This window comes from Poecilia latipinna, unplaced genomic scaffold (assembly GCF_001443285.1).
Source record: "Poecilia latipinna isolate Pla-1442-1.1 unplaced genomic scaffold, P_latipinna-1.0 Scaffold193, whole genome shotgun sequence".
Taxonomy (NCBI): Eukaryota; Metazoa; Chordata; class Actinopteri; order Cyprinodontiformes; family Poeciliidae; genus Poecilia; species Poecilia latipinna.
In genome coordinates, this window is record NW_015112809.1 from 183,004 (window position 1) to 207,275 (window position 24,272).

The 24,272-nt window shown below is 39.7% G+C and overlaps 2 protein-coding genes across 11 annotated transcripts in view; both read left to right on the plus strand.

Moving 5' to 3' along the window:
- Window positions 1–1,316: 1,316 nt before the first annotated feature.
- Window positions 1,317–4,033, plus strand: nit1 (nitrilase 1). Of its 3 annotated transcripts, XM_015030804.1 has the most exons (7): window positions 1,460–1,549; window positions 1,752–1,820; window positions 1,905–2,138; window positions 2,335–2,438; window positions 2,531–2,667; window positions 2,852–2,977; window positions 3,274–4,033. In XM_015030804.1, the coding sequence occupies exons 3-7, from the start codon at window positions 1,906–1,908 to the stop codon at window positions 3,544–3,546; spliced, it is 873 nt and encodes a 290-aa protein (XP_014886290.1). In that variant the 5' UTR covers window positions 1,460–1,549; window positions 1,752–1,820; window position 1,905; the 3' UTR covers window positions 3,547–4,033. The 3 variants fall into 3 exon arrangements, with proteins under 3 accessions (XP_014886288.1, XP_014886289.1, XP_014886290.1); XM_015030802.1 differs by lacking the exon at window positions 1,752–1,820 and having other exon boundaries at window positions 1,317–1,549; window positions 1,887–2,138; XM_015030803.1 differs by lacking the exon at window positions 1,752–1,820 and having other exon boundaries at window positions 1,318–1,549.
- A 965-nt stretch (window positions 4,034–4,998) lies between these two features.
- The window catches only part of clcn3 (chloride channel 3), a 44,957-nt gene continuing 25,683 nt past the window's right edge, over window positions 4,999–24,272 (plus strand). For 3 of the 8 annotated variants that reach the window (XR_001424778.1, XM_015030805.1, XM_015030810.1), the window contains exons 1-2: window positions 4,999–5,294; window positions 12,915–13,096. Coding sequence is in view for 7 of the 8 variants with exons in the window: in XM_015030805.1 (XP_014886291.1) it covers window positions 12,934–13,096 (163 nt within the window). In the remaining variant the exon portion in view is untranslated. Of the gene's footprint in view, window positions 5,295–12,914; window positions 13,097–19,501; window positions 19,864–24,272 lie in introns of those variants that run through there. The other 5 variants (XM_015030807.1, XM_015030809.1, XM_015030808.1 and 2 more) reach the window with 5 other exon arrangements.

Consider the following 24,272-nt stretch of genomic DNA (forward strand, 5'->3'; position numbering starts at 1 on the left):
AAACTGAGCATTCAGGCAAAGCGATAATGTGCTCGGTTCATCAATACGTCACCTAATTGCAATATTGCTCTGACATTTTCGGACATGTCTGCTCCCGTCGCAAGCTGCCAGCTGGCCGGGCACACTGGAGAGAACGCCTGACTCCCGGCACATTGTTTTAAAAACTCCCGTTAGCTTTCCCCAATGAGTGGAAGTTAAACACCGATATTAGTCAGACAGTTAATATCTAGTTGTAAAATGTTTGGTATTCCTGAGCAAATCGGTTTGATTGATTACAGTTAAACCTTCAAACATAACATTTTTTATTTAACTGTAATGGCTTATCTGAGATCTGGAGAGTATTATATTTGAAAATGAATAATTTGCTTATTTATTCCTGATAGAAACGGGTTTGAACATTTTAGAACTAACAGATTTCTTTTTTCTTCTTTTCTTTTTTACTGTTGAACAGCCTTTACTACAAATGTAAAGAATAATACAGAAACCAGGAGTAATATATGGCTTAAAAAACAAACTGGCTCCGATGTTTTTTCTTCGCCGCTCTGCTTCAGGCTGTGACGGTTGCTAGGCAACATAAATTACGCTAAGGCGTGTGTGTGGGGGGCGAGGGGGACAGTGGAGCATATGGGGTGAAGGCTAGATCCTGATTTCTGTATTATTCTTTACCTTTATAGTAAAGGCTGTTCCATAGTAAAGATGAAAGAAAAAAAGAAAAAGAAATCTGTTAGTTTCATTTTAAAATGTTCAAACCCGTTTCTATCCGGTCGTCGTTTATTCACGGCCTCGAAGGACTCGGTCTCCGTAGAAGGCCGAAGGATGCAGACCCTGAATTCGAACACAGCTATCCACCTTATTCCTAGCCCCCATGATGCTTTGCGTGATTTCAACATATTCAATCATAGACATGAATATGTATTCTATGATTGAATAGACTATTCACTGAACTCAGATCCAAAACCTCTCAGCATTCTGGGAGATGTAGGCACAGGGACAAACAAAGATAAAAAAAAATCATCTGTTTGAACATTTGATATGAAGAATATCTGCAGTTACGATACTTCACCACAGGAGGGCAGTAAGAACTAAATTACTTTAGCTTTTACTTCAAGCTTTATTCGTTTCTGTGGAAGCCCGTTTCCGCTGTTAAACTCTGTTAAAGAAATAAAATAAATTATCTCATTATTTTTGAGATACTATCTCATTATAATGAGATAATTTAGTTTTTTATTTTTTTTAACAGAGTGGCGGAAATGGGCTTCCATACATTTCCAACTGGAGTCAATTTTATTTATTTTTTATAGTGGCAAAGAGTCCCCAGTAGATGGCGATAGAAAGCAGCACGCTTGATGATGAATAGCAGAGAAGAAGATTAAACCACCTTTTCACAGCAGAGGACTGAGCTGAAACTAAACGTTAATAAAACACTAAGATAATGTGAACAGCGGAGGTTAACCTGTGAGGGACCAATGTTCAGGTGCAACTTGGGATCATCAGTGAAGTACTTGGCCTCTCTATCAGCTCTGGGACGCCATCACATCCTGCAAAACAGGTGTGTTTATTATTATTGTTAAGAGATGTACTCTGAACTCATAACTAGTGATATCACAAAAAATAGTACTTTTTTGTTATTTCCAAATAAAAGCACTGGTATGGAAATTTGAGCATTAGGGTGGTTGTTTTAATGCTCAATGTAAATTAAAACACAACTTTCTTTTACAAGGCTATCCAATTTAAATGTTTCTGTTTCCCAGCTGTACTTGCCATGAAAGTGAAGCTGTACAGAGTTAAACAATAAGTGTGCAATAGGGAAAAAAAGTCCAGTAAGTTGCACAGTTAATCATCAACCATTGTTGACTTGACATGTTTCCTGACCCTCCTCCTTGTAGTCGTTGCTTTTTGTGCAGGATGTCCACTTCACCAAACCCAGTAGCTGCAGTCTGTCAAGTTACGGCGACCCCAGACAAGGAGGCCAATTTCTCTGGCTGTAAGCAGCTGCTGGAGGAAGCCAGGCAGCGAGGGGCTTGCATGGTGTTCCTGCCAGAGGGGTTTGACTACATTGGATCCAGCAGAGAGGAGACACTGTCGATGTCAGAGCCTCTGGGAGGCGACATAATCTCCCGATACACTCAGCTTGCCAGGTGGGGCAACACAACTTCCAGTCTATTGAGCAATTATGACATGGCGTTAAAATATGGTCATTAAAAGAAATGCTTATATGTTTGTGCACAGTAGTGAAGATATAAATATTTTCTCCCTAAATTATAGGAGTATTTGAAATATATTAATCTTAATTTTCTATTTTTTATTATTATTATCTTAAACTCTTTGTTTCAGGAAGCTGGACGTGTGGCTGTCTCTGGGAGGATTTCATGAACGAGGACACGACTGGGAGAACGACAGACGTATTTACAACAGCCATGTTATCATTAATAGCAAAGGTGCAGTGCATCTTTAGTTATATTTGAGCCAAATGAAAAACCAGAGGCAATTGTGGAACATTTACACTTATGAATTGTCATTAAACCAACAGGTGACATCCTGTCAGTCTACAGAAAGTCCCACCTGTTTGATGTGGAGCTGCCGGAGAAAGGTGTGTCACTCAAAGAGAGTGCCTTCACCATCCCTGGACCCTCCCTGGTTCCTCCAGTCCAGACTCCAATTGGCAAGGTGGGGATTTTATTGAAACAGTAGCCGTCTCGTCATAACCCCACACAAGTCCTTGTGTTGACAGGTTAGGTTTGTAAGCCAGAAACGATGAGAGTTTTCAGGACTGAATGAGACAAAGCACCGCCAGGTTACATTTTTACTGTAGCTTTGATTTGTTGGCATCGTTTTTGTTTGTGTGCTGCAGGTCGGACTGGGCATCTGCTATGATTTGAGGTTCCCTGAGTTGTCGCTTGCTTTGCAAAGACACGGTGCAGATATCCTTACGTATCCATCTGCCTTCACGGTAGCAACAGGAGCTGCTCACTGGGAGGTAGGATCACAGTGCTACGCTACAGCAATATTATGCAACGACTGCTTATCGGTAGCGAGGCGTCCGTCATAATGTTCCTATGATTTGAAGTACTTCGAGGAATGAAGTGGGAAACCTACTTTATTTGTTTCATATCATATTTTATCATTATATTTCAAATCTTTGCACGAAAACCATGAAAATGTGATATTTTAAGCTGTAGGAATAACTTACCTGTCCATGCAAAAACCAAAATCTGAACATAATTTCAGCGTAACAAGTAAAGTTTGACTGATCGTTCCGTGATCCGTTTCCAGGTGTTACTCCGTGCCCGTGCAATAGAAACGCAGTGCTTCGTCCTGGCAGCGGCGCAAGTAGGCCGGCACCATGAGAAGCGTTCGTCTTACGGCCACGCCTTAGCCGTCGACCCCTGGGGGGAGGTGGTGGGTGACTGTGGAAGGGAGAAGCCAGGGATGGTGCTGGTGGAGGTCAACCTGGACAAAGTCAGTAGGACCAGGAAGAACATGCCTGTCCAGCAGCACCGCAGGGACACTGCTTTTTACCACAGTATGAGTCAAACCTGTTTGTGATTAAAAGTGGAAAGATAAAATTGTCTATTCAAGCAGGACTGAATGTCAGAATTTCACTGATAAATAAATAAGAATAAAAGCTGTTCCACTTCCTACACAGTCTTGAAAAGTTAGGGTAAGTAAATTGTTGTAAATTCATAGGAAATATTTGTACTTATGTGATGACTTGCAAACCTGAAGTTATTGATTTGAATTTTGAGTCCTACTGTAATTATTTTAAAATTTTCTTGTATTTCTAGACTTTATTCTTTGACAAAGTCAATCAGATCTGTTTCCTATCTGTAAATGTTACACATAATGATCACTAGATGGCACTGTTGGACTAAAAGCACTCAGGATCCCGAGCAAGGTTGGGCATTTACTGATACATAGCAATTTAAGGTTATTAGAGGTATAATTGCAATTAATTTTCTAACTTAATAGACATAACAAGATTTATATTATGAAACCTGTATGACCATTTTATAAATAAATGGTTTAAATTAAAATGATAAAAGGGAGTTTCTACATAAATGGTCAATAATTATTTAGTTCAGGTTTAGCATGTGGTATTGAATGCTGGGATGTTCCCATGCTTCTGCATTATATAGAATGTATTACATTTTGTTTTGATCACACCAGCGCTGCCTTCCTCAACCCATCAACTGTAGAAAAATTGACTTATGGCAAATATGAAGTGTTGGTGAAAATTTCTCACAGCTGCAATATATTACACTTTTTTTGTTTGTTTATTCAGTGGAAATTTTTTTATGAAGTGTAAGATCTAGCTCTAAAAAGGCAACTTAAGAGATTGAAACCAGGGCAAACAAATCATTGCTCTTTTTATCAACAATTGCAAATGTAGTTTTTATTTATTTAGATAGATAGATAGATAGATAGATAGATAGATAGATAGATAGATAGATAGGTGTACTTTATTCATCCCAACCGGAAAAATACTGTGCAGTTGCAGCGTTTGAATTAAAAATGGTTGAATTTAACCACGCAAACCATATTTTCCACATGACTTCTTTAAATAAAACACTGTCGTTCACAACTTGATTCCCAAAAGCCATTATTATGTATTGAAAGTTTTGGTCCCAACGCTCAGCCTTGATGAACTCCGCGACTGATTGCTGGGAGAACCTGTAGTTATAACATCCAAAACTGATTTCTGTCTGTCAAATAATTACACAACCATAAATAAAAATAATTGCTTTGGCAATTATGACTTTATCACTTATCTTTTTGTTTGAAACTTTATTATGTGTTTATTTTTGCCTTGTGGACAAATATTTTTGTCGTTGTTTCAAATCTTGTCGTTGTTCTCTCCCTTGTGCAGGTGTTCCACATCATCATAGTTCCTCTTTGACTATAACACCAGTTTGCAATTTATGTTTTCATTTCAACATGGCAAAGGTGTGTATGAGTAGCTACCTCGCAGCTCATCTTAGACCCGCCCTTCCTGAGACTAAAAACCTCAAAGGACCTTGTTTTCCTTCTTCCTGGATGAATTATTGATCAGAAGTCCTCTTTCCAGCCGGCGCTGCTGGGATGATCGCTGGGATGGGAACAGGAAGTTAACGTCACCGACAGAGAAATGAGACTGACGAAAGAAAACACCACCACCACCATGATGATGATGATGTTGAGGGGGAGAACGCCAAACCCGTTAGTTTAGAAGAGTAAAAAGAAGAGAAATACGCCTAGCTTAATCTGAGGAAAAGGATGAGTTGCTATGTCGGGGCTGGAACTGAGGCATCAGGAAGGTACGCTGTTTGTTGCTTGTTTTAAATCTGTCGCAGCTGTAGAGGTGAAGGGTTCGCTGACTGTGCTCTGAGGTTTTAACACCCGAGACCAGTCATCCATCCTTCATCTTTAAGCTGTAAATGCGGTGAACTCTGATTTATTTCTCCCCCCTCTTTGCAGCCGAACAGGTGTTCTGTAGTTAGCCAACTAGCCGTGGAGGCTACCTCCGTTAGCATGAGCCCCTTGTTGCAGTTGATGTGAACTGAGTGGAAATTCACCAGCCTGGATGAATGTCTGAACTCATGTTGAGGATATTGTCATGGAAGAGGGCCTTCGGCTGCAGACAGAGCCCACTTTTAAGCTCTGTTGCATGCGAATGGCTTCCTGTTGCTGTGTCTTCTGTCCTGGTCATTTCCATCTGGGGACTACAGATGTAACAGATGCTAACGACACTTAGCGGGCGAGTGCTAAAGGGACTGAGTAACTGACCTCGGTGTTGCAGACACGGTTTTTTATATATATAATTTACTTACTCTGAAAAATCTGAAATGTACAGATACTATTTATATACGCTTCTCTCATATTACAACTTAAGCGTGTTGTATCCTGCGGAAGCCAAAAATGTAAGCATTGGGACTGGTTACCACGGTGGTATTTTGGGTTGAATCCGATTAGTTTGAAATTCAGTCAGTTCCTCTCAAATTACATGAACATTTAAGTGGGTGTCACTTTTGCTACACTTACTGGGACCTTCAATGACTGCTATGTAAATAAAACACTTGTCAAGTTGATTAGAGTGTTCAGTGACATTTAATTAGCAATCCGTCAACCCCTAGTTTTCCTTGGGATATATGGAGGAGAGCAAGCTCATTTACTTGAGCTACTCTTCAAAATGGGAACAATAAGTGAGATGTACTCTGAAGTTCATGAGTCAGGAAATGACTTTAAGAAAAAAAAAAAAAATTCAGTCAAAATATTAATTAAGAAATGCAAAACTTTAGCTGTTAAAAGCAAGACTTCACAAGCACCCCACTTTATTTTAACACTACTGATGCACCGATTGTAGTTTTCTGGTCGATCGCTGATCTTTAAAAACCCTAGCCTGCCGATTCCGATTTTGACCAACTCTTTTCTTTTTTTTTTGTTTTGTTTTTGTTTTAACTATCAGTGTCAGATGCTATAAAGTTAAAATACGCCTTCAATGAATCTTACTGTATTTTAAAACATGGAAATTAACTAATCTAAAAAAAAAAATCTGTTCCTTTAGATTTCCATTTTCCACATTTTCAAAACAAAACTTACACAACAGTATAGACTACAATTCTCTTTTGAGCCTCTTACCAAAGTGAAAGTGCACATCAGTATTTTGCTTTTTACAAAGTCACAAGGCTTGCGTGGCTTGAGATCAGTTGAAAACAAAATAACAAAGGAACTTAAAAACCACCAACAAGGTGTCTTGATTTCTAGGTTTTTTTTTTGGTTTTTTTTGGATATTGATCGAGGATAAGTTTCACAAGATCACCAACACACCTTTAATCAGCCGCTCCACTGAAAACCAGCCCAGTGTAAACAGAGGCGTAGGTTTTCTTTAATGTAAAAACAAAATGCCCAGTTGCTCATGTAGATATCTGCCCATTACTGATAACCCAAAATCAAGTCTATCAGAAGGGATTGATTGGTACACCCACATGTTTTACCACATGCAGTGTCAAGATGAGTCTTTTCCCATCTGATCGTTTTAATTAACCGCCAGTGGGCCAAGAAAAGCAGCTTTGCTTTCTGATGTCGCTTGTTCATCAGATTTACAAACGTACCAGAAACACAACACAAAACAAAGGTTCCGGGCTTGGAACTTTGTTACAAAAAATAATGGTAAAAAAGAAAAAGCGGAAAAAAAAAATGAAATGCAAAATAATAGTAAAAAAAAGAAAAAAAAGAAATGGAATTAATTGAGATAAAATTGATGTAATTATTTGAAATTGACACGTTAAATTCCCGGCCTTAGCATATTTTTAACTTGGTGTTTAGCTAAGTAAATGTGTTTCTTTCAGAAATGCAAACAGTTTCTCCTTGAAAAGGAAGAATGAGGGTGAAAACAATCTTGATCAGTTTGTATTAGTTTTTAAAGAAAATCTGCTTTAGATGAAGGTAGTGTTTATAGGTGAAAAATTAGATTTTTCTAACTAAATCAGCACTAAAAATGTAAACGACAAACCGCAGAAGATTAGAGGTCAAACAAGATAACATGGCATGGAGTAAAATTACATAAATTACCATCTGAAGTGGTGAAAAAGTGTGTTTGTATCAGACAAGTCTGTTTTTCTTTTTTTTACAAACTACATTTGTCTTGCCGTTTCTTTTTCTTTCTTTTTTTTCAAATTAGTTCAACATTTAAAAAGGTATTATCAAATCTGCTGTGTCTCTTAGCCGTCTATCCTTGAGATTAGTAGCAATGATGAATGTTAAGCATGAACTGAGGTTAATGTTTACTTGCCGCTGTGTGCTGGTGTGTGTGCTTGACATTTACGGTTGGCTGACGCTGTTGTGCTAAGTTTAACCTTTTCTACTCAGCGGTAGCAGACGGGTCAAACCAAAGGCACCACAGAGCTCCTCATTTGATTTGCCTTTGCTATTGAGTTAATCTGCCCTCCTGATTCTGTTTGGTCTGCTGTCGGTGCTCTCCTTGTTTTTCTATCAACAAGGTTTCCTAGTTCAATTCCATCTGCCAGCTCTGATTTATCATTTGGTTGTTTATAACCCTTCTCATGTGCTTTTCTGTTTATCAGGAAGAAAATCTAATTAAATTAGACAAACCAAATGGTTGCGAGCCGTTTCTATTAGGTTGAGGTTCAGTCTAGTCAAGTTTTTTTTCCCTCTCTTTATTAGGAATGTCTTCCTCTTAATAACATTTGTGACATATCTTTTTTGTGAAAGATCAATGTGATTCTGTATTTGTAGAACAACTTAAGCTATACAAAAAGTTATCATGGACCAAATTCCATATTATTGGTAATCCTTGAAAATCTACCTTCTCTGTGGTCATTTGAAAAATAAATCTTTTTGTGTGTGCAAGGTTTCACCCAGAGAACTTGCTCAGTCCGATGGTTGGGTGTTAGGGCAGTCATTCATCCAGCGGCCCGTCGTGTTTTTGAGTTTAAAAAAATGTTTAAAGTTGACAGGAAATATGAAAATATCACTCAATAATTGTGTTATTGAAAGATTGGAAAATTAATACCTGAACACCAACTATAAAGTCTTAAAAAATGCAAACATTTCAAAAAAACTTGAATAAATAAGCAATGCTAAGCCTGGTGGCCCGCCAGGCTTATAATGCACTGGGGGAAACCCTTTGTTTGTAAGTGTTCTTCATAAGTTACAACAAGTGTTCAAACTTGATAAAACTATTAAATTGTTGAATATTTTTTACTTTTTTATTTGTAGAGACTTGGAAGTGAATATTTTTAGTCTTTTATAGATACTAATATGGTAGCAAAACCCCTGGGTCAGTGATGACATATAAAGTATTAAATAAAATTGTTAAAATCTTGGAAATCTTGGAATGCGATATATTACCCAGCCATAAAAAAAATCTGAAAAGAGAAAAATAAGCTATTTCTACTGCTGCTGAACTATTGATTATGACACTACAATATTGCTATTTTCTCCTTGTGCCGAATTTCATTATTTTTGGGGGGAAAAGTGCAGCAAACTTCTCTTAGCCAGCTTCCCAGCAGTGTGCAGCAACAGATGCTATGTCTTTCTTGTGGAGTAATGATAGAAGTGCTGTTTACTATGAGTAAAAGCTCGTTTCTGCATGCATTGGAGCTGATGTTGCTGATGTGTGCGTCGAAGTATCGACCCTCTGTGTGGAGGAGGCGTGAGGCTGTCGGTTGGAGTAAACGCTGAGTCACGTCTCGGCAACAATCGTCTGGGCAGCACCTCCATGGCGACCAGCTGGAGAGAGATAAGCTCGCTCACCGCTCAACTAAATCGTGCAGTTTGTTCCTATGCTGCTGATTGTTGCACCGTTATCGACTGATTTATTATTTAAAAGAAAAAAATTCTCTTCTCACCCACGTCCCCAAATCCTGAATTGTAATCTATCCGCCCGAGCATTTCTTTCTACGTTATCAACACGCCGCAGTCCTTCTGACGTATTTATCTTTGATTTTTAGTTACAAAACATCAGGCGAAGCAGCAACCAGAAGCTTTTATAACTTTAACCATGAAAGGTCAAGCATTCGTTAAGAAAGAAAGTAGCAATTTCATAATAAAGTTGTGTAGTGGAAAAGAAAATGCGTGGCCGTTTGTTTCCCATGGCTAATGACGTGGCATGAATCAGCGCCCCCGGTGTGTTAAAAGTGTGGACCAGCTTTAAATGTCAGCTCGACTGAGCTTCAGACAAAGAAGCTGCTTGTGCCATGAGACGGTCTGAGAAATGCAACCAATCACAAACCCACAAACGCGTTGTCAAAAGACAAGCAGCACTTACTGTGAATTTGAGCAGTTTTCTACTTGGACAGTAATTTTCATTAGATATTAGTCAAATGTTTCGTGGTTGGCGTCAGGATAGCAGGGAAATATTTAAAACTGCTCACTGGGTTTCCAATCAGCAGAGAGAATGAGTTTTTCTCAACAGCAGCCTGACCTTTTCTCATTTAACATGAGGTAATAAAATTGAGTCGCGTGGCCTAACCCAGAGGATCCGTGGCTTCAGGGTCTGAAGGAGCTGAATTGAATTTCCTGGCCTCTCGGATTTGATAAAGCTCAGGAGGAGTTTCTGACGCGTGGCGAATCGATTTGAATGTTGCCTCTGAATGCTGCCTGCTGTTTTTCTTGCCTTATTCAGGTGTTTCCTACCAATTTTTTTTTCTGACAGGAACACATTTTTTGGGTGGGGCAATACCAATTTCTTTTTTTTTTTTTTTGTATTCCTGCAATAATAAACACTATGATGCCTTATAGATCAAAAATAGTGCAGGTTCTTAATTTTGAACCATTACCTTGCTTAAAAGAGGAAGAAAAAAAATATTTTTCAGTCTAGTTTGACCAATCATAGCCACTCAGAGGAAAATCATTCAGTCCTGATCTCAGACACATTGATTATGACTGCTGCTGGTAATTTAGCCTCTTCACTATTTTGCGCTTTTGCTAATTTATATGTTTTTATGCTGAAAATTTTTTTGTAATGGAGCCATCGTCCATAGAACATTTTGGGCATGTATGCATCAATTTGGAGATGTTTCATACATGCTCTGACAGTCGATGATTAGATGTAATTTCCTTATAGTTTGCGGTAATCACATGGGTCATAAAGGCTTGATAATCTCTCCATTATATTAATAAGAGGTGCCTGGTCTGTAATTACGCTCATAAAAAATGCCAGCATTTACGCAGATGAATGATTTAAAAAAAGGCATCTAGAAAGGGAGTCGTTTTTCAGAGGAGCCTCTGAACTGGTTTAATTTAAAGACAGTTGGGAATATTAGCTGCACGTCTTTGCAGAAGGCTTAAACAGTAGATATGTCTTATATTGTGACATGTAAATGAAAAAAGAAGAATCCGAGCTGACTAAGGATGTCCTACATTTTCACAGACTTCCGTTTGCAATGGTCAGACCACAGGAAACAGACGCGTGATCTGAAAAAAAGATCGGTTTGCTGTTTTAGCACTTTTTCAGTTCTGGGGAAGTAAATTTCCCTAAGAAACCAAGAGTAGCTATATGTATGCACTTCTATATCTTCATCTGCCTTAAGCTTTCTCTTGATTTATTATTTTACAGTCCAAAGCACAAACGCACAAAAGAAACATTAGGTAATGAATTTGCTTACATTGGCCTGTTGAACTCTCTCCTTTTCCATTAGTGCTCTGACTCCCTGTGTCTCCAAACTAATACTTCCTTTAATATCTTCAGCTTATCTCTGGTTCTCTGGTGTCACTGGACCGGGACTTCACTGCAGGCAGAGGATCATTTTAGGTCACCTCTGTCCGAGTCCTGTAGTTCCCTGCTTGTCCACAGGGTGGAGTTGTTTGAAAGAAAGTGGTGGTTCATTCTAGATTCAGGAGCAGCACTTTTATCAGTTATCAACTCTCCTAAACATCTGAGAAATTAACCTTTTTTAATGCCTACATTTACCCAGGTGTGTAAGGTTGTCGTGTATTTTGGTGTAGAAATGTAGCTGTTTATACATGAAGGTGAAATAATATCTCTAGGTCTGAATGCAACAAGGCAGAAGACGAATGTTTAAAATGTAGAGGAAAGGTCAAATTCTTTGTCGCATGTAGAAAGAGGCCTCACACGGACCTTCGGTTCATATTTTCCACTACATGTACCATCCGCTTCAGCCTGGAAGAAACTAAAGGGAGCTTTAGCTCGCCATTGAGAGCTAACTAGGGCTGCACCAGTTGGGAGTTTTCTGGAAAATCACCAATATTTAAAAAGCCCGATAATACCGTTTTAATGACTGACACAATAAGGTCACAATACACTTTCATTATTCCAAACTTATTGTATTAAAATGCATTTAAAAATACCCTTTAGACAATACAAACTTATTTCAGCTGCACATAAAGCGGTGCTCCTAAATACATCTGGAAAGTTTAGCGCATTATTGCCCAAACCACTGAATTAGCCAAATGAATAAAAAAAACATTTCACATTTTAAACTTGCAAAAAAAGTTATACTACAGATTATCATTGTTGTTGGTTTTTTTTGGCTCTACTGGAGAAGAAATGTGGCAAAGATCAATGGGCCGAGTCTTGAACCCGTGACACATGGGTCGCACGCTCACCAAAATTGCATTTCAAATAATAATTATTCAGGTTAAATAGGGAACATGGGCAGAAATGGGAGGTAATGCAAACTAACTACTTTGTATTGGGTGTTAAATGTTTGCAGCATTTCTCAAAATGCCGGCTTTTCAACCATATTAAAGAGGAGCATCTCTTTAAAGAATTGTCGCGCTCTTTTTAATTTATCATGCAATTTATGATTTATTGCTTATTGTGACAGGCTTTCTGAATGCCGCTTTAGGCTTCTGCACATCTCCTGACCCGTCTGCTGGGTTCCTTGGTCTTCATAATGCTGTTTGTTCACCGATGTTCTTTAATAAACCTCTGAATTCTTCACAGAGCAGATGCATTTAGATACACTTGTTTTATTATTTAACTAATTGGATGAATTGTAAAGGCAATTAGTAGAACTGGATTTTATTCAGGGTTATCAGAGTTATTGGGGCTGAAATCAAAAGCCCATAACTCTTTTCAGATGTTTGTTTGTAAAAAAATAATGTTGAAAGCCATACATATGGCCAAATCAATGAATACCCAGTATTTCGATTCAACTTTACAAAATGTGATAAGTTTTATGAATACTTTTGTAAGTCACTCTAGCTCAGGATAAAGTTGAGATTTACAGGACTCTACATGTGTGTGCGAATGCGTCACTTTGTGCTCATCCAACTTTGGTATTTATCCACTTCAGACGACGGTGTGCATGCTAACAACCCACCCTTACCTGTCGGTGTGTAGCAGCTACGACCCACCCCACCTCCGTAGAGTCTGGGATGTAGCCTCCTCACAGCACAGCCTGTCTGTATCTTCACCACTCCCCCTCCTCACTCCCTCCTGTATCATTCAGGGTAACGGCGCGTTGCTAAATGGAGTCGGAGCAGCTCTACCACAGAGGCTACTGCAGGAACAGCTACAACAGCATTGCCAGCGCCAGCAGTGACGAGGAGCTACTGGATGGAGCCGGCATCATCATGGACTTCCACACCACCGAGGACGACAACCTGCTTGATGGGGACGCTGCCTCCCCAGGTAGGGAAGATGCCCCCAAGCTCCTCCCCCAAAGAATCTGATTGATTTTTGTCTGGAAACTCTAGCTTCCCCCTGTCACAACTCAACCATGTTTTGATCAAACTTTGAGCGATCAATGGCATTCTGTTTTTGCCTTCTCGTGAGAGTGTAACCGAAATTGACGTCTTCAGTTCACTCTTGTGGTTGTGAATCGCCTCATTGTTGAAGTCAAGGTGTTACACCACATCCGCATGTACGTGTTCACCTGTCTTGTGTCTTCTTCATCCAGATCCTTAGAAAACATTCTGCTCATTCTTCCAAACAGCATCACAATCCTTCTGTCATTATCATCTAGAAACCCTTGCACATGGTTGTACTTTCGTTGAGGTCAATCTTGAACTGGATACGAGTCCAAGGCTGCCGATTCACACTCCTTGGTGCTGCGTTTTGGTTGAATTTTACTCTGGAAATTTAGCTTTGCCTTCTTTGCAGTATGAGTCAAGTCTCACTGTAGTTGGTTAATGTTTGATAGGTGTGTCATCATTGATAGTGTGTTCCTCATTATGTGGGTGTGGATATGGCCAAGAATGCGAGTTTTGGTCGATGTTCCGATGATGATGTTTTGCGTCTGTACTCTTGGATGACCTGTCTCTCTGGAATCTCTTGGTATATTTCTTTAACGGCTGTCATGTCCAGATTACACTGATGCGCTCTTCAACAAGTACCAGCGTTGCTGATCCAATGATGTCAATCCATGGGGCACTCAATGATGCAGTCATATGCCAGTCAAATCGCTTGCAGTAAATAGCCAGTTTGTACCACCCCAGAAAGGTGGCCCCAGAAATGGACAAGAAGTGCACAGGATCTGCAAATGGAGACAAATCTGGCTTGGGCTAATTGGGGAAGAACTGGTTGAAGCCACGCTGTTGAAGAAGGGGCTTTCGCTGTCCGCTAATATTTAGACCGGAAATGTTGGTGGATATATTTGTGATTGATGAAATCTTGATATTTGGTAAACGAAAACAGGATGATAATAATGCGGTTTTGGCATCTTTACCACTTTAGGTAGGGTCCACGTTAAACATGACGTTTTATAAAATAGTCTTTTTTTTTTTTTTTTGCATAAGAGGGTTTTATTAAAGTTTTTTGTTACTACATCTTTACCCGATTGATGCCCTACTTAAAGACTTCACTTGTGAAACTTTGAAACAGTTTGTGAAATTTGAAAATAAAGTTTTCAAATTTTTAAAATGTATTGCGTTGACAACATTTTAGCAAAGTCTTCATGTCATCTACATGTCAAATTAAATATGGCGTTGGCAAATCCTGAACTGTTTTATAGAACCGGTCATTGGTGTAAAGTAGGTAAAACAGGTTTGACCAGTTTAGATGGTAGTATCATCTAAATCTGATTTGGTAATTGTAAATTCATTAAACTTGGAGGCTAGAGCAGATTAGAAGTAGCCCATAGTCGTTAATAGCGGTAAAAAAAAAAAATCCCTTTAAGTCATTTAAGCTTTTCACGCTACTTCTCTGTCACATGCAAACGAGTAATTTTGACACTTTCTGTAAGACTTTTACCAGCTTTTTCCCTCCATAAATTCCACATCACTGGTGTTCAAATAAGATCTCTGTCTCTCTCTCTGTCGCTCTCTCTCTGTCGCTCTCTCTGTCTTTCTGTCTCTCTCTCTCTCTCTGCCTCTCTCTCTCTCTTCATTTCCTGTTCAGGTGAAGCAGTTCTATAGCTGAATGTGAATCTGGACGTGAAAGGATCATTCTGATGCATCTTATGTAATTATCAGTGTTTTAAATATAAGTGTAGCTTTATAGGTGGAAACATGGAAACAGTGTAATTGTTTTGTGTTGGCTTATACGACACCTTAAAGTGACAAACATTATTTAGGTAGGATGTTGTAGGTTGATGTCAGGATCTGATTGGAGCTGGAAAGAAGTCAGTCATCTGTTTTTGTGGGATTAAATATTTCAGTTCTTTTGTGGTTCTGTTTGTTTGGATCCGGATCTCCTGGTCTAACTTTAGCGCTTTGGACTCCCAGTTTCGACGTCACAACTAGTCTTACCTGTCCAAGTTGTTTTAATATTGCTTGCATAAACTGAATTCCTAGTTCTGGGCGTGAACCCGCTCACACCCCTGCCTACCTTCATGTTTCAAGATTTTCAAATCCTCCACGTTTCATTTTTTCTTTTAGTCATACGTTTTTGCTTTATTCAACAACTCAGTGACCCTGACAGACTTTGTTTGTCATTTCCACACGCAGGCTAGTGTGTCCAGTTCCCTCTTCCTTCCTCCCTCACATTTCCTCGCTGATCAAAAAGAAAACGCATTCTGTTGTTACAGCGGCACAGGAGCTCAATTTGGAGTCGGCAAATGCAAAAAGTGAGCGTTTCATTTGAGCATCTTTACAACTTAAATTGGCTTCTCTTTAAACCGATCAGAAAAATGTTTAAACAAGATTCCTCTAAAAGGTAAAAATCACAGTAAGACAATGAGCTAATGAGTCCTGGAGAGTGACTATAAAAGTAGATGTTTTGTGGGGATTATACTTTGCTTCACTCGGTTGTTTAGTCGTCTTTGTGAAACGGAGAAAAGGCTAAGCTCAGTCGTCTCCTCGCCCAGCCCTGAGGTCATACCTTTTTCATTAATGTTGATATTGGCTACTTCTTGACGTCAGCTCCTAGTTCTGAAAATAAATACGATGTATTTACTTACAGTCTTACTTTATTTATGGAAAATGTGTTGATCCTCAACTCGCAGATCTGAACCTGTCGGCTTTTATGATCCCATTGTTCCACCACGACCCAAAAACTCATAACTCGAGCTAGGCTCGCTACGTGAAACCAAAATCCAATCATGAAGTGGATTTGTTACTAAAATTAGTTACCCAAACTGATATTGATGAAGAAAGTCCGCCTTGCCTCACTAACTTGAATGATATTACTCCCAGTATGCCAGAAAACGGGTTTGGCAGGAATTTAATTTCGACATTCTCGCCATCAATTTCACTTTTTTTTTTCTTTCTTTCTTTGTTTCAAGTCCAGCTTAGAGTCCAACACAGTGAAACTATCTCCCTATGCTGCTTTGCTGCACTTGGTTTTTTCTTCTACATATGTTAGAAGCCCTGCATTGAAATGAAACCGCACTCTGAAAACTTGTGGAACTGACATTCAAGGAGTTAACTGAGTTAAAGTCGAGTCTTTGCATCTTTAGGCTAAAATACTTAAACACCTGATGAGCAAGTTTGGGCCGATGCAGATCTATGCAGCAGTAATTGACAGAGTTGCTCCTTTGCCTTTAGGGGCATCAGAAAGCATGTCTTGTATAGTGAAGCTAGATGCCAACTTTTTTGGTGTGTCATTCTGCAAGGTTGGATTCATAGCATGAAATACTTTTGTGTGGTTTTCATATTAACTTGTTTGCAACATTTGAACATTTTAAAATCTTAGCATTAACACTAAGCAGTGTCAGTTTTTAGGATGATGTTATAGCAGTGTGTGTTAAGCTTTTTACCTCTTTATTACATTATATTTAACATCTTTGCATCGAGTTTTGCATGTTGGCATCTTTGTGGAGAATTGATCTTTTTAAGATTGGTAGTGTCACATTACCCTTTAGCATTCATTATGTTATATTAATTTCTTAGTGCTGGATTCGGCCTTTTTAATAATTTTGTATTACATTTTATAGTATTTGACGACCTGTTTTAACGCATATTGTTGCATCGCGTTACCCTCTTACATATATTAGTGTTGTTCGTCTTTGTAGCCTCTTAGTAGAATTACTGCAGCACTGCATAAAGGCTTTGAACATTGTTGAGTTAAAGCTCTGAATATCGCAGTTGCTTCACAAAGTATATCCACACTAAATAGTAAAAAAAAAATTAAAATAAAATCTTTCTTTAATGTGAACCTTTGTGCTGTTATAAACATATTACATCACTGAACTCCTTAAGGAATGTCAATCTTGTTCAGGTAAATAAGCATTATAAATGTAAAAACGGCAGCTTGGCCTCTTTATTGCTATTCTTTATAATTTGCTACACTGAAACACGCGGTATTGTACTTTTAATTAGTGGCCTGGGGTGGATCTACGTGTCGGACTAGTCAGGATTTCAATGACGGATGAGTAACTTCATTCCTCTGAACCTGTTCGGTAGCCAGCCGGCGCGAGCGACTCTGTCGGTCTGGATTAAAGCGCTTCTTTTGCGTTAGTCTGCAGCCTATTCTCTACCTCCTCATGCTGTTCGCGAGGGGCGTGTTCACAGGAAACTTTGCAAAGTCCTCCTCGTGTCCAGCGCTGCCGGACGCTCTGTCACCCATCACATGGAGTTCAGCACCGAAGAGCTTCGTTTGGCCAGCGAGAAGCAAGGGAACAAAAAGGATCAAACTGAGGCTGGTTTTATGGGAGACAGTTTAGGTTTGATTTGATGATCTCACTAATATTCCTTGAGGAAGGAGGGGAAAAGCTGTGGCTGAAATCACCCGAATTAGCCGCCACCAACAATGTGGCACCTGAAGGTAAGAACCATGGAGGTCTAAAGCATGACAAGCTGATGTTTATCGTCTAGTTTTACCTATTGGGTAGCTAAGATCACACTTTAAGTCTAGGGAATTGCAAAGGATTATTTTTATGTTATGTAGTAACGTACTATTAAATTGAGTTGCCCCAGCGCCTCTGAAATGTAGTGGATGTGAACTATGTTGGATTTTAAATCTTGTCAAGCTGCTGTGTGGTAGGATTAGGGTTACAATGTGTAGCAACAAACCAAATTTTTAAGAACCTACGGCAGACTGTAATAATAATAGTAATTTACATGTGGTTTACATGTCATTCTGACTTGGAGAACGCCTACAAAAGCTTTAAGATCTCGTTTGTGGTTTCGTGAAGCCTTTATTTGATTGTAAGCAGTTTGCAGGTATTCCAAGTCGAATTGTTGCAACAGCACATTCATTCTTGTTTCATAATAGTTTGGTGTAGTTGAGAAAAGAAGCACGCTAACTGTGTTTTGCATCACATTATCCCAAGGTTTTTGTTGATTGTTCATGATTATGCTGATGTCAAAGTTAAAATCTGCATTCAGCTCATTAGTCATTTGATTTTAAGCAAAACACAGAGGCAGGCTGTTACTGCAAACATCTGTCAAAGAGTGGGTTGCTCTCAGGAGCTCGGTGTGCTACCATGATCGGATGCCATCTGTGCACCAAAGTTTGATGTGAAATGTGCTTATGGTTGATGGTTGGTGGTGTTTTATCACAGTGGAAGTGCAGATTACAACTTAATCAGAGGTCACCAGTTGTCTGTTTAATCCAGTTGTGCCTAAAGTCGGTCCTGGAGGGCCGGCATCTTGCATTCCTGGTTTAACGCACCTGGATCCAATGATGTCTCATTAGAAGAACATTGACACGTTGAGAAGGTTGTTGCTACCACCAGGGAGAGAACTAAAGGATGCAGGATGAGGACCCTCAAGAACCCTGGTGTAGTCGATGGCTGCAGACTTCCAAACTTCATTAGTCTTCAGATTAGCTCAAAAAGCAGAGCGTTTGAGTGAGTGAGCGTTTAATGGATTGTTGCTCTTTGGACAAGCAGTGCAACAAAAACCATCAGATGCAGTGACGAAAAGTAATTGGCAATCTCAAGACGGATGACTCCTTCGCCTGATATTTTCATATAAAAACTACAAAAAATGGCAAAAGATTGATTAAATGACCACCACCTGATCATTTCTGTATTGTCTTTGCACAAAACATTTTTTTTTATTCTACAAGAAAAAGAAGAAAAAAAAGTGTTCCTTTGCAAATTACTTCAGTTTTTTGTTTTGTTTTTTACAACTGTAAAGATTTTAATATCAAACAAAGCCGAATACAAAAGTAGTTTTGAAAAAGGTATTTAAGGTGATGTTTAGCGTTTGATTTGGATAAATTAGTCTCTTTTCTAAGAAAATCTGTGTCTCCAGGCCTGAGTCCAACAATGTCACTCACTTGGATTTTTAAAATGTATTTTTTACAGAAAAGCTAAAATATAAAATGTAAGATAAAGATATTCTTATGTAATATGGTAAACCAGTTTTCATTACCAGTCTACTTTTTTCCTTCACTCAGTACTTTTTTCTTTTTTACTAGCAGGAGCTTAATTATTATTATTATTATTATTATTATCATTATTATTATTATTATTGAAATCATTTAATGAGAATAAACTGTCATTTGGCTCGGCGCTGAGAATGAGCCGGTCCATTTTAAATGCCGTCAGCAGCTTATCTAAACCCCCCTGTGACCGGACACCTTGGTCTCTCCCATTCAGCCTCAGGACTCTCAGACCTCCCATAGCAACCAAAGCAGGCAGGGCTGACCGGCTCTGTGTGATCGGCTTTCTCTGTCTGTGTGTGTGTGTGTGTGTGTGTGTGTGTGTGTGTGTGTGATGACATCATCAGCCCTCACAGTCAGCTGCTGCAGTGGAGAGCGAGATAGAAAGAAAAGGGAGGGGAGGGAAAGACGGGACCGTGCGTCGCCACACACATTTCTCTCCCCTCTCTATCGCTCACACACTCACACACACACACAGCGCGCGCGCTCTCAGCGTCACACAGCCCCGCTTGTCTTCCCTTGGTAAACATGGCTGCAGCAGCGAGAGGAGTCCCACTGAAGCCCAGTTCGCTTTTAGCCTAGCTTCTTTCTGAGCGTCGTTATGGAGGAGGAGGACGCGGCGGCCGACCCCTATCTGCCCTACGACGGGGGAGGGGACACCATTCCCCTGCAGGAGATCCCTAGAAGAGGTACGCCACGTCTTCTCCGATTCCATAGTTTCCTCGCGCCTCTACCACAACAGAGGCCGGCATCCTCCCCCTTCCTCTCAGGGAATGCGTGGATCCGTACGGGAGACGGACGCAGCGCAGGTTCAGCAGCCGCAAACGTTGGGGCGTAAAAACCAAACGTCTTTTTTTATGAATACAGCTCCTGTCAACGTTCAGGACTCTGTTGATTATTGACCGGCCGTGTGTGTGAGTGAGTGAGTGTGTGTTCAAAAGATGACGAGATAAAGGAGGAGCTGATTTCGCATGAGAGCGTCGGCCTGTTTGCAGAACACCTACAGATGTTTATCTGTAGGGAAGGACATGCCAAGCCTCAATGTGTTGATTTAATGTTGCCGTATGAAGACATGCAGTACGTAGGGAGCACCTGTTGGCTGGTTTCATTGTGTTACCGCATGGAACTGGTTCTGCTGGATCAGGCTGTCGGTTTTCTGGTTGGCAACGTGACATTTTCAGGCCTGGAGCTTTATCTTGGTCTTCATACGTGGCCTTTAGGGAGGTTTTGTTCCTCTGAGCCCTGATAGATTATCACAGTGAGCGAGCAAAGACAAAACACTCCTAGAGTTAAGGACACAATAACATATCTCTGTCTTATTTCTCTATTCACTTAGATAAATTGTCTATTTGCTACTGCCCTTTTAGTGAAATCACCAGAGACTGCAGTGCAAATAAATCAGTTTCAGTCGGGTTTTTGCCAAACAGAACTGTAGTAATTTAGTCATTCTGGGGTTGTTGGCCTCCAAGTTTTTGGCCTTTTCTTGATTTGTGGACAGTACATCATTGGTAAACGCCAGATGTAGTTCCTCGAATTCACGCTCAGTAATATTTCTTTATTCAAGAACGCCCTCTCAGATCTGCTTCACCCCGTCTCCATGTGGTAAATCCACAGGAAAAGACGGGTAAGGATCGATCTGCACCAATCAATCGGCCAAAGATCAAAATCAGTGATCCCTTCACCATCTCCAGTCAGTGAGCAGCAGGGCGAATACTCAAAATCTTATTACTTTTTTTGTTCCCAGTCACTAATTGCATCAAACTTGCTGGCTTAAATCCTTGATCTCGTATTGATTTAAAAATGGCTGCATTTGCTTTCTTATAGCGGGTAAAATGAGTAATTGTTTTGGAACAATAAGGTTGAGAGATGTTTTTTCTTTTTTTTTCTTTTCTTTTTTTTTTTTTTGCTTTCTGACGTGACACCGTAGAAATTACATACTATTGTTTAGACCATCAGTTTGGACTGAACCAGCTGGTGATTTGTTTGTAGTGACGAGAGGCAGGATGGTTTCCTGATGGATTTCAGCTGGTTTCTTGTTCTTTCCATGCCTTTTTTCCACCTCCCTTTCTGCTTGTGTTCAGTACTTTTCCCCCGTCGTTTCACATTATTACACGCAACTTAATTTCTGAGCTTATTTGTTTCGGGGGGGGGGTTTCTCTGTTGCTACCAACACCTGGTGAAAATTTCATGTCGATTGCACCTTTAGAAATATGGTTGCTATGAAAATTTGTGATGTATTCATTACTTATTTTACCAATTTGATTTGATAGGTTTGAAAGCAAACTGGAAATGTCCGTCAGAAAAGCCTGATTATTAAAGATCTGGTTAAAGATGAAGTATAATTTAGTATCTTTGAGATGGAGACAGAACCTCCAGCGACTGTCCCGTCCTCCTCTGCAGAGCCGGCCGGCGCCGGTCGGCAGCGGGGGCTCGTTGGGGCTCAGTCGGGTTGTCGGGGTCAGTCCACGATCACATGACAGCTGGGCAGGCTCGCTCTGCTTCAGTCCTGCTGATACAGAGCGTCTTAACCGGCTGCCTGCAAAACCTCCCTGAGCTGATTTACTCCACGACGGTGGAAAGGCCTCCGCAATTTAGCTACAGAAACATCAACAACGCTTATTAGACATTAGTAATCCAGTTGGCGTTCAACATTCAGTCGGTCGTTTTCGAGAAGTGGCATTGACAGTCGGCAAACCCCTGTGTTCACTGACGCGGCGTATCAGTTGTTAGGCAGAATCTGCAGCGTCACTCTGCTGCTGCACACGGGGAAGAAACTGAAACCTTATTATTGCGTGTGTGTTTCTGCCTTTTGCCTGGGTGTTTGCTGGAGCGTAGAAAGCATACGACATGCGGATGCCGTCCCCTTCAATCTCTGTTTTCCATGTCGTCACCACTACGTTCCTCGTTCAGCCTTATGTTAGTGCAGCATCATCATAAGCAGCTTGTCTGATTTATCTCGGCCCTTGGACGGCTTTTCTTTGACTAGAAAATGTCATTTTTGCTTTAAAGTGGTTTTTCGAACCGTAAAACTGTTTCGCTCACGGTCTCTAAACAACCCAGTTTGTTGTATCAAATTGTTATATTGTATTTTTGGTCATTTTTTTTATTCCTTAGATGGGTGTAATTTTCCATCCTGGTGCAGCAAAAGTGAAGAAAAATATGGAGTTTTACACAGAAATCATTTTAAGGTGTCAGTTATAATCCAACAATACAGAATCCAGTGGAAATCAGTTCATTCTTGTCGTCTTTTTATTGAGCGATACTCGCATATTCCAGGATCAACGGAGATTTGTGAAGCTCCAATAGAGTGGACATGAATATGAATTGTTATTGCAGGAGTTTCATTAGGATTGCTGATGGACACTGTAAAGTGAGTCCTGTTCAGCGCTATTCATTTTATCGTTTCTCGTTGTTTCTACTTGTTGGAAAATTCATACAGCAGGTTGTCCTTTTATTAAAATCATAAACTATTATATTTAATCCTTATTCGCCCATCAGATCATTTTAACAAGAAAAACAACAACATAATGTTACATAAACAAACCTGTGAATATTCTCCTTATATATACAAACACTTCTAGGATACAACACAGATTATAATTTAGTTCTTTTATTAAATCTGAGAGTTAATAAGTGTTTTTGTTCAGATTAATAACTTTAAATTGCACTCTGCTCCAGAATAAGAACTCGATAGTATCTTTTTTTTTTAAACTTGTGATATTTTGAGTCACTCCTCTAAACACTCTGCTGTACATTGAATGATGAGTCAAAGGAAACCTGATCATCACTGTGTAGTAGCACCAGCTTCAATCTGCTGATGGACTGAGAATATCACACCACTGTGTCGCTTGTTTTGGGTACAGAAGGTTTATTTACAGGTGCAGATTCCCAGAGTAAATCTAAACTCCGTATAATTTCACCGTTGCGTCAACAATATGATGCTAATCGTCTCCGCTCTCCTCTCCTCTCCCACACACGGGTTTCTTTTGAAATGAGAAACTTTAATGTGAAAATGTTTGCGTTAATCCCGAAGTTGACCTCATTTCACTTTAAAACTACAACGACCAAGTCCTCAGAGATGATACTCTTCCATATAAGGTCCCAGATTTTCCCTCCCTCTATAAAGTTCTTCCTCGAGAAGAACTTTATAGAGGAAAATTGTATAAATTTTTATACAGAAAATTGGACACACAGTCCAATTTTCTGTACATATTTTAAAGTCAAAATTCAGAAAATCCTAATTTCATTCTTGGTTTTCTCCTCCTTTTTTTAAATCAGAAATGCAGCTCAGGACACTTCCATGCACTTTCTCTCCAATAACTGTTCATTTCTGGTCTCAGGATACAAATCGGGGACGATTTTGAAGCAGAAGAATAGTCGAGCGTTGTTGGTGGCGTGTCTATCACCCTATTACCGTGAATCATGTTGCTCTGATGCTGCTTTATGGCCACTTTTATGACTCTTGTTCAAATCGCTTATGTTTGTTTTTAAGTTTAGTGCGGATTGGGGGGGATTAAAGGCTATGAACAAACATATCTCTGATGGTAATTACCCTGATAAAACTGCAGGAATGCCTAATAAGAGGAATACCCCTTCTATTTCTTCGCCCTTTCTCACAATACATCCATGATGACTGATGTGATTTTTTTTATTGGATGCAGACCGTCTCTGATCACAGCTGTGCAGCAGATTCTCAGTTGGGTTCAGGTCTGGACTTTGACTGGGCCACTTCAGCACCACAAATATGCTTTGATATAAACCGTTCCACACTGCAGTTTTTTTTTCTATCAGCTTCTGTAGCAGTGATTTTCTTGCGCTTAAGATTTGCGAAGCCGACTCATAGTTGTCCTGCTGAAAAAGTCTTTGTGTTTGTTCTCCAATAACACTCTGAGGTATTCATAGCACAGTTTCCTTTCTGCTGAGGTTGAGTTACACACAGCTCAACTCAGTTTGCTAATTGAGTGACTTCTAAGGGTAATTGATGTCATTGGATTTTATTTTGAATCTCATGAAAGAAACGGCTGCAGTAGGAGGTTTTTCAATGAATCGGTTCATTTCATATTTATTGGATCTCGCACCTCAAAGATCACGTTACTCC

What these genes read in the sequence shown, in the direction of transcription:
- nit1 (XM_015030802.1), top strand. Translation starts at nt 1,467, where the DNA reads ATGTTCAGGTGCAACTTGGGATCATCAGTGAAGTACTTGGCCTCTCTA. An exon ending in CATCACATCCTGCAAAACAG is followed by an intron (nt 1,550 to 1,886) that starts GTGTGTTTATTA and finishes TCCTCCTTGTAG; the next exon opens with TCGTTGCTTTTTGTGCAGGA. An exon ending in CAGGAGCTGCTCACTGGGAG is followed by an intron (nt 2,978 to 3,273) that starts GTAGGATCACAG and finishes ATCCGTTTCCAG; the next exon opens with GTGTTACTCCGTGCCCGTGC.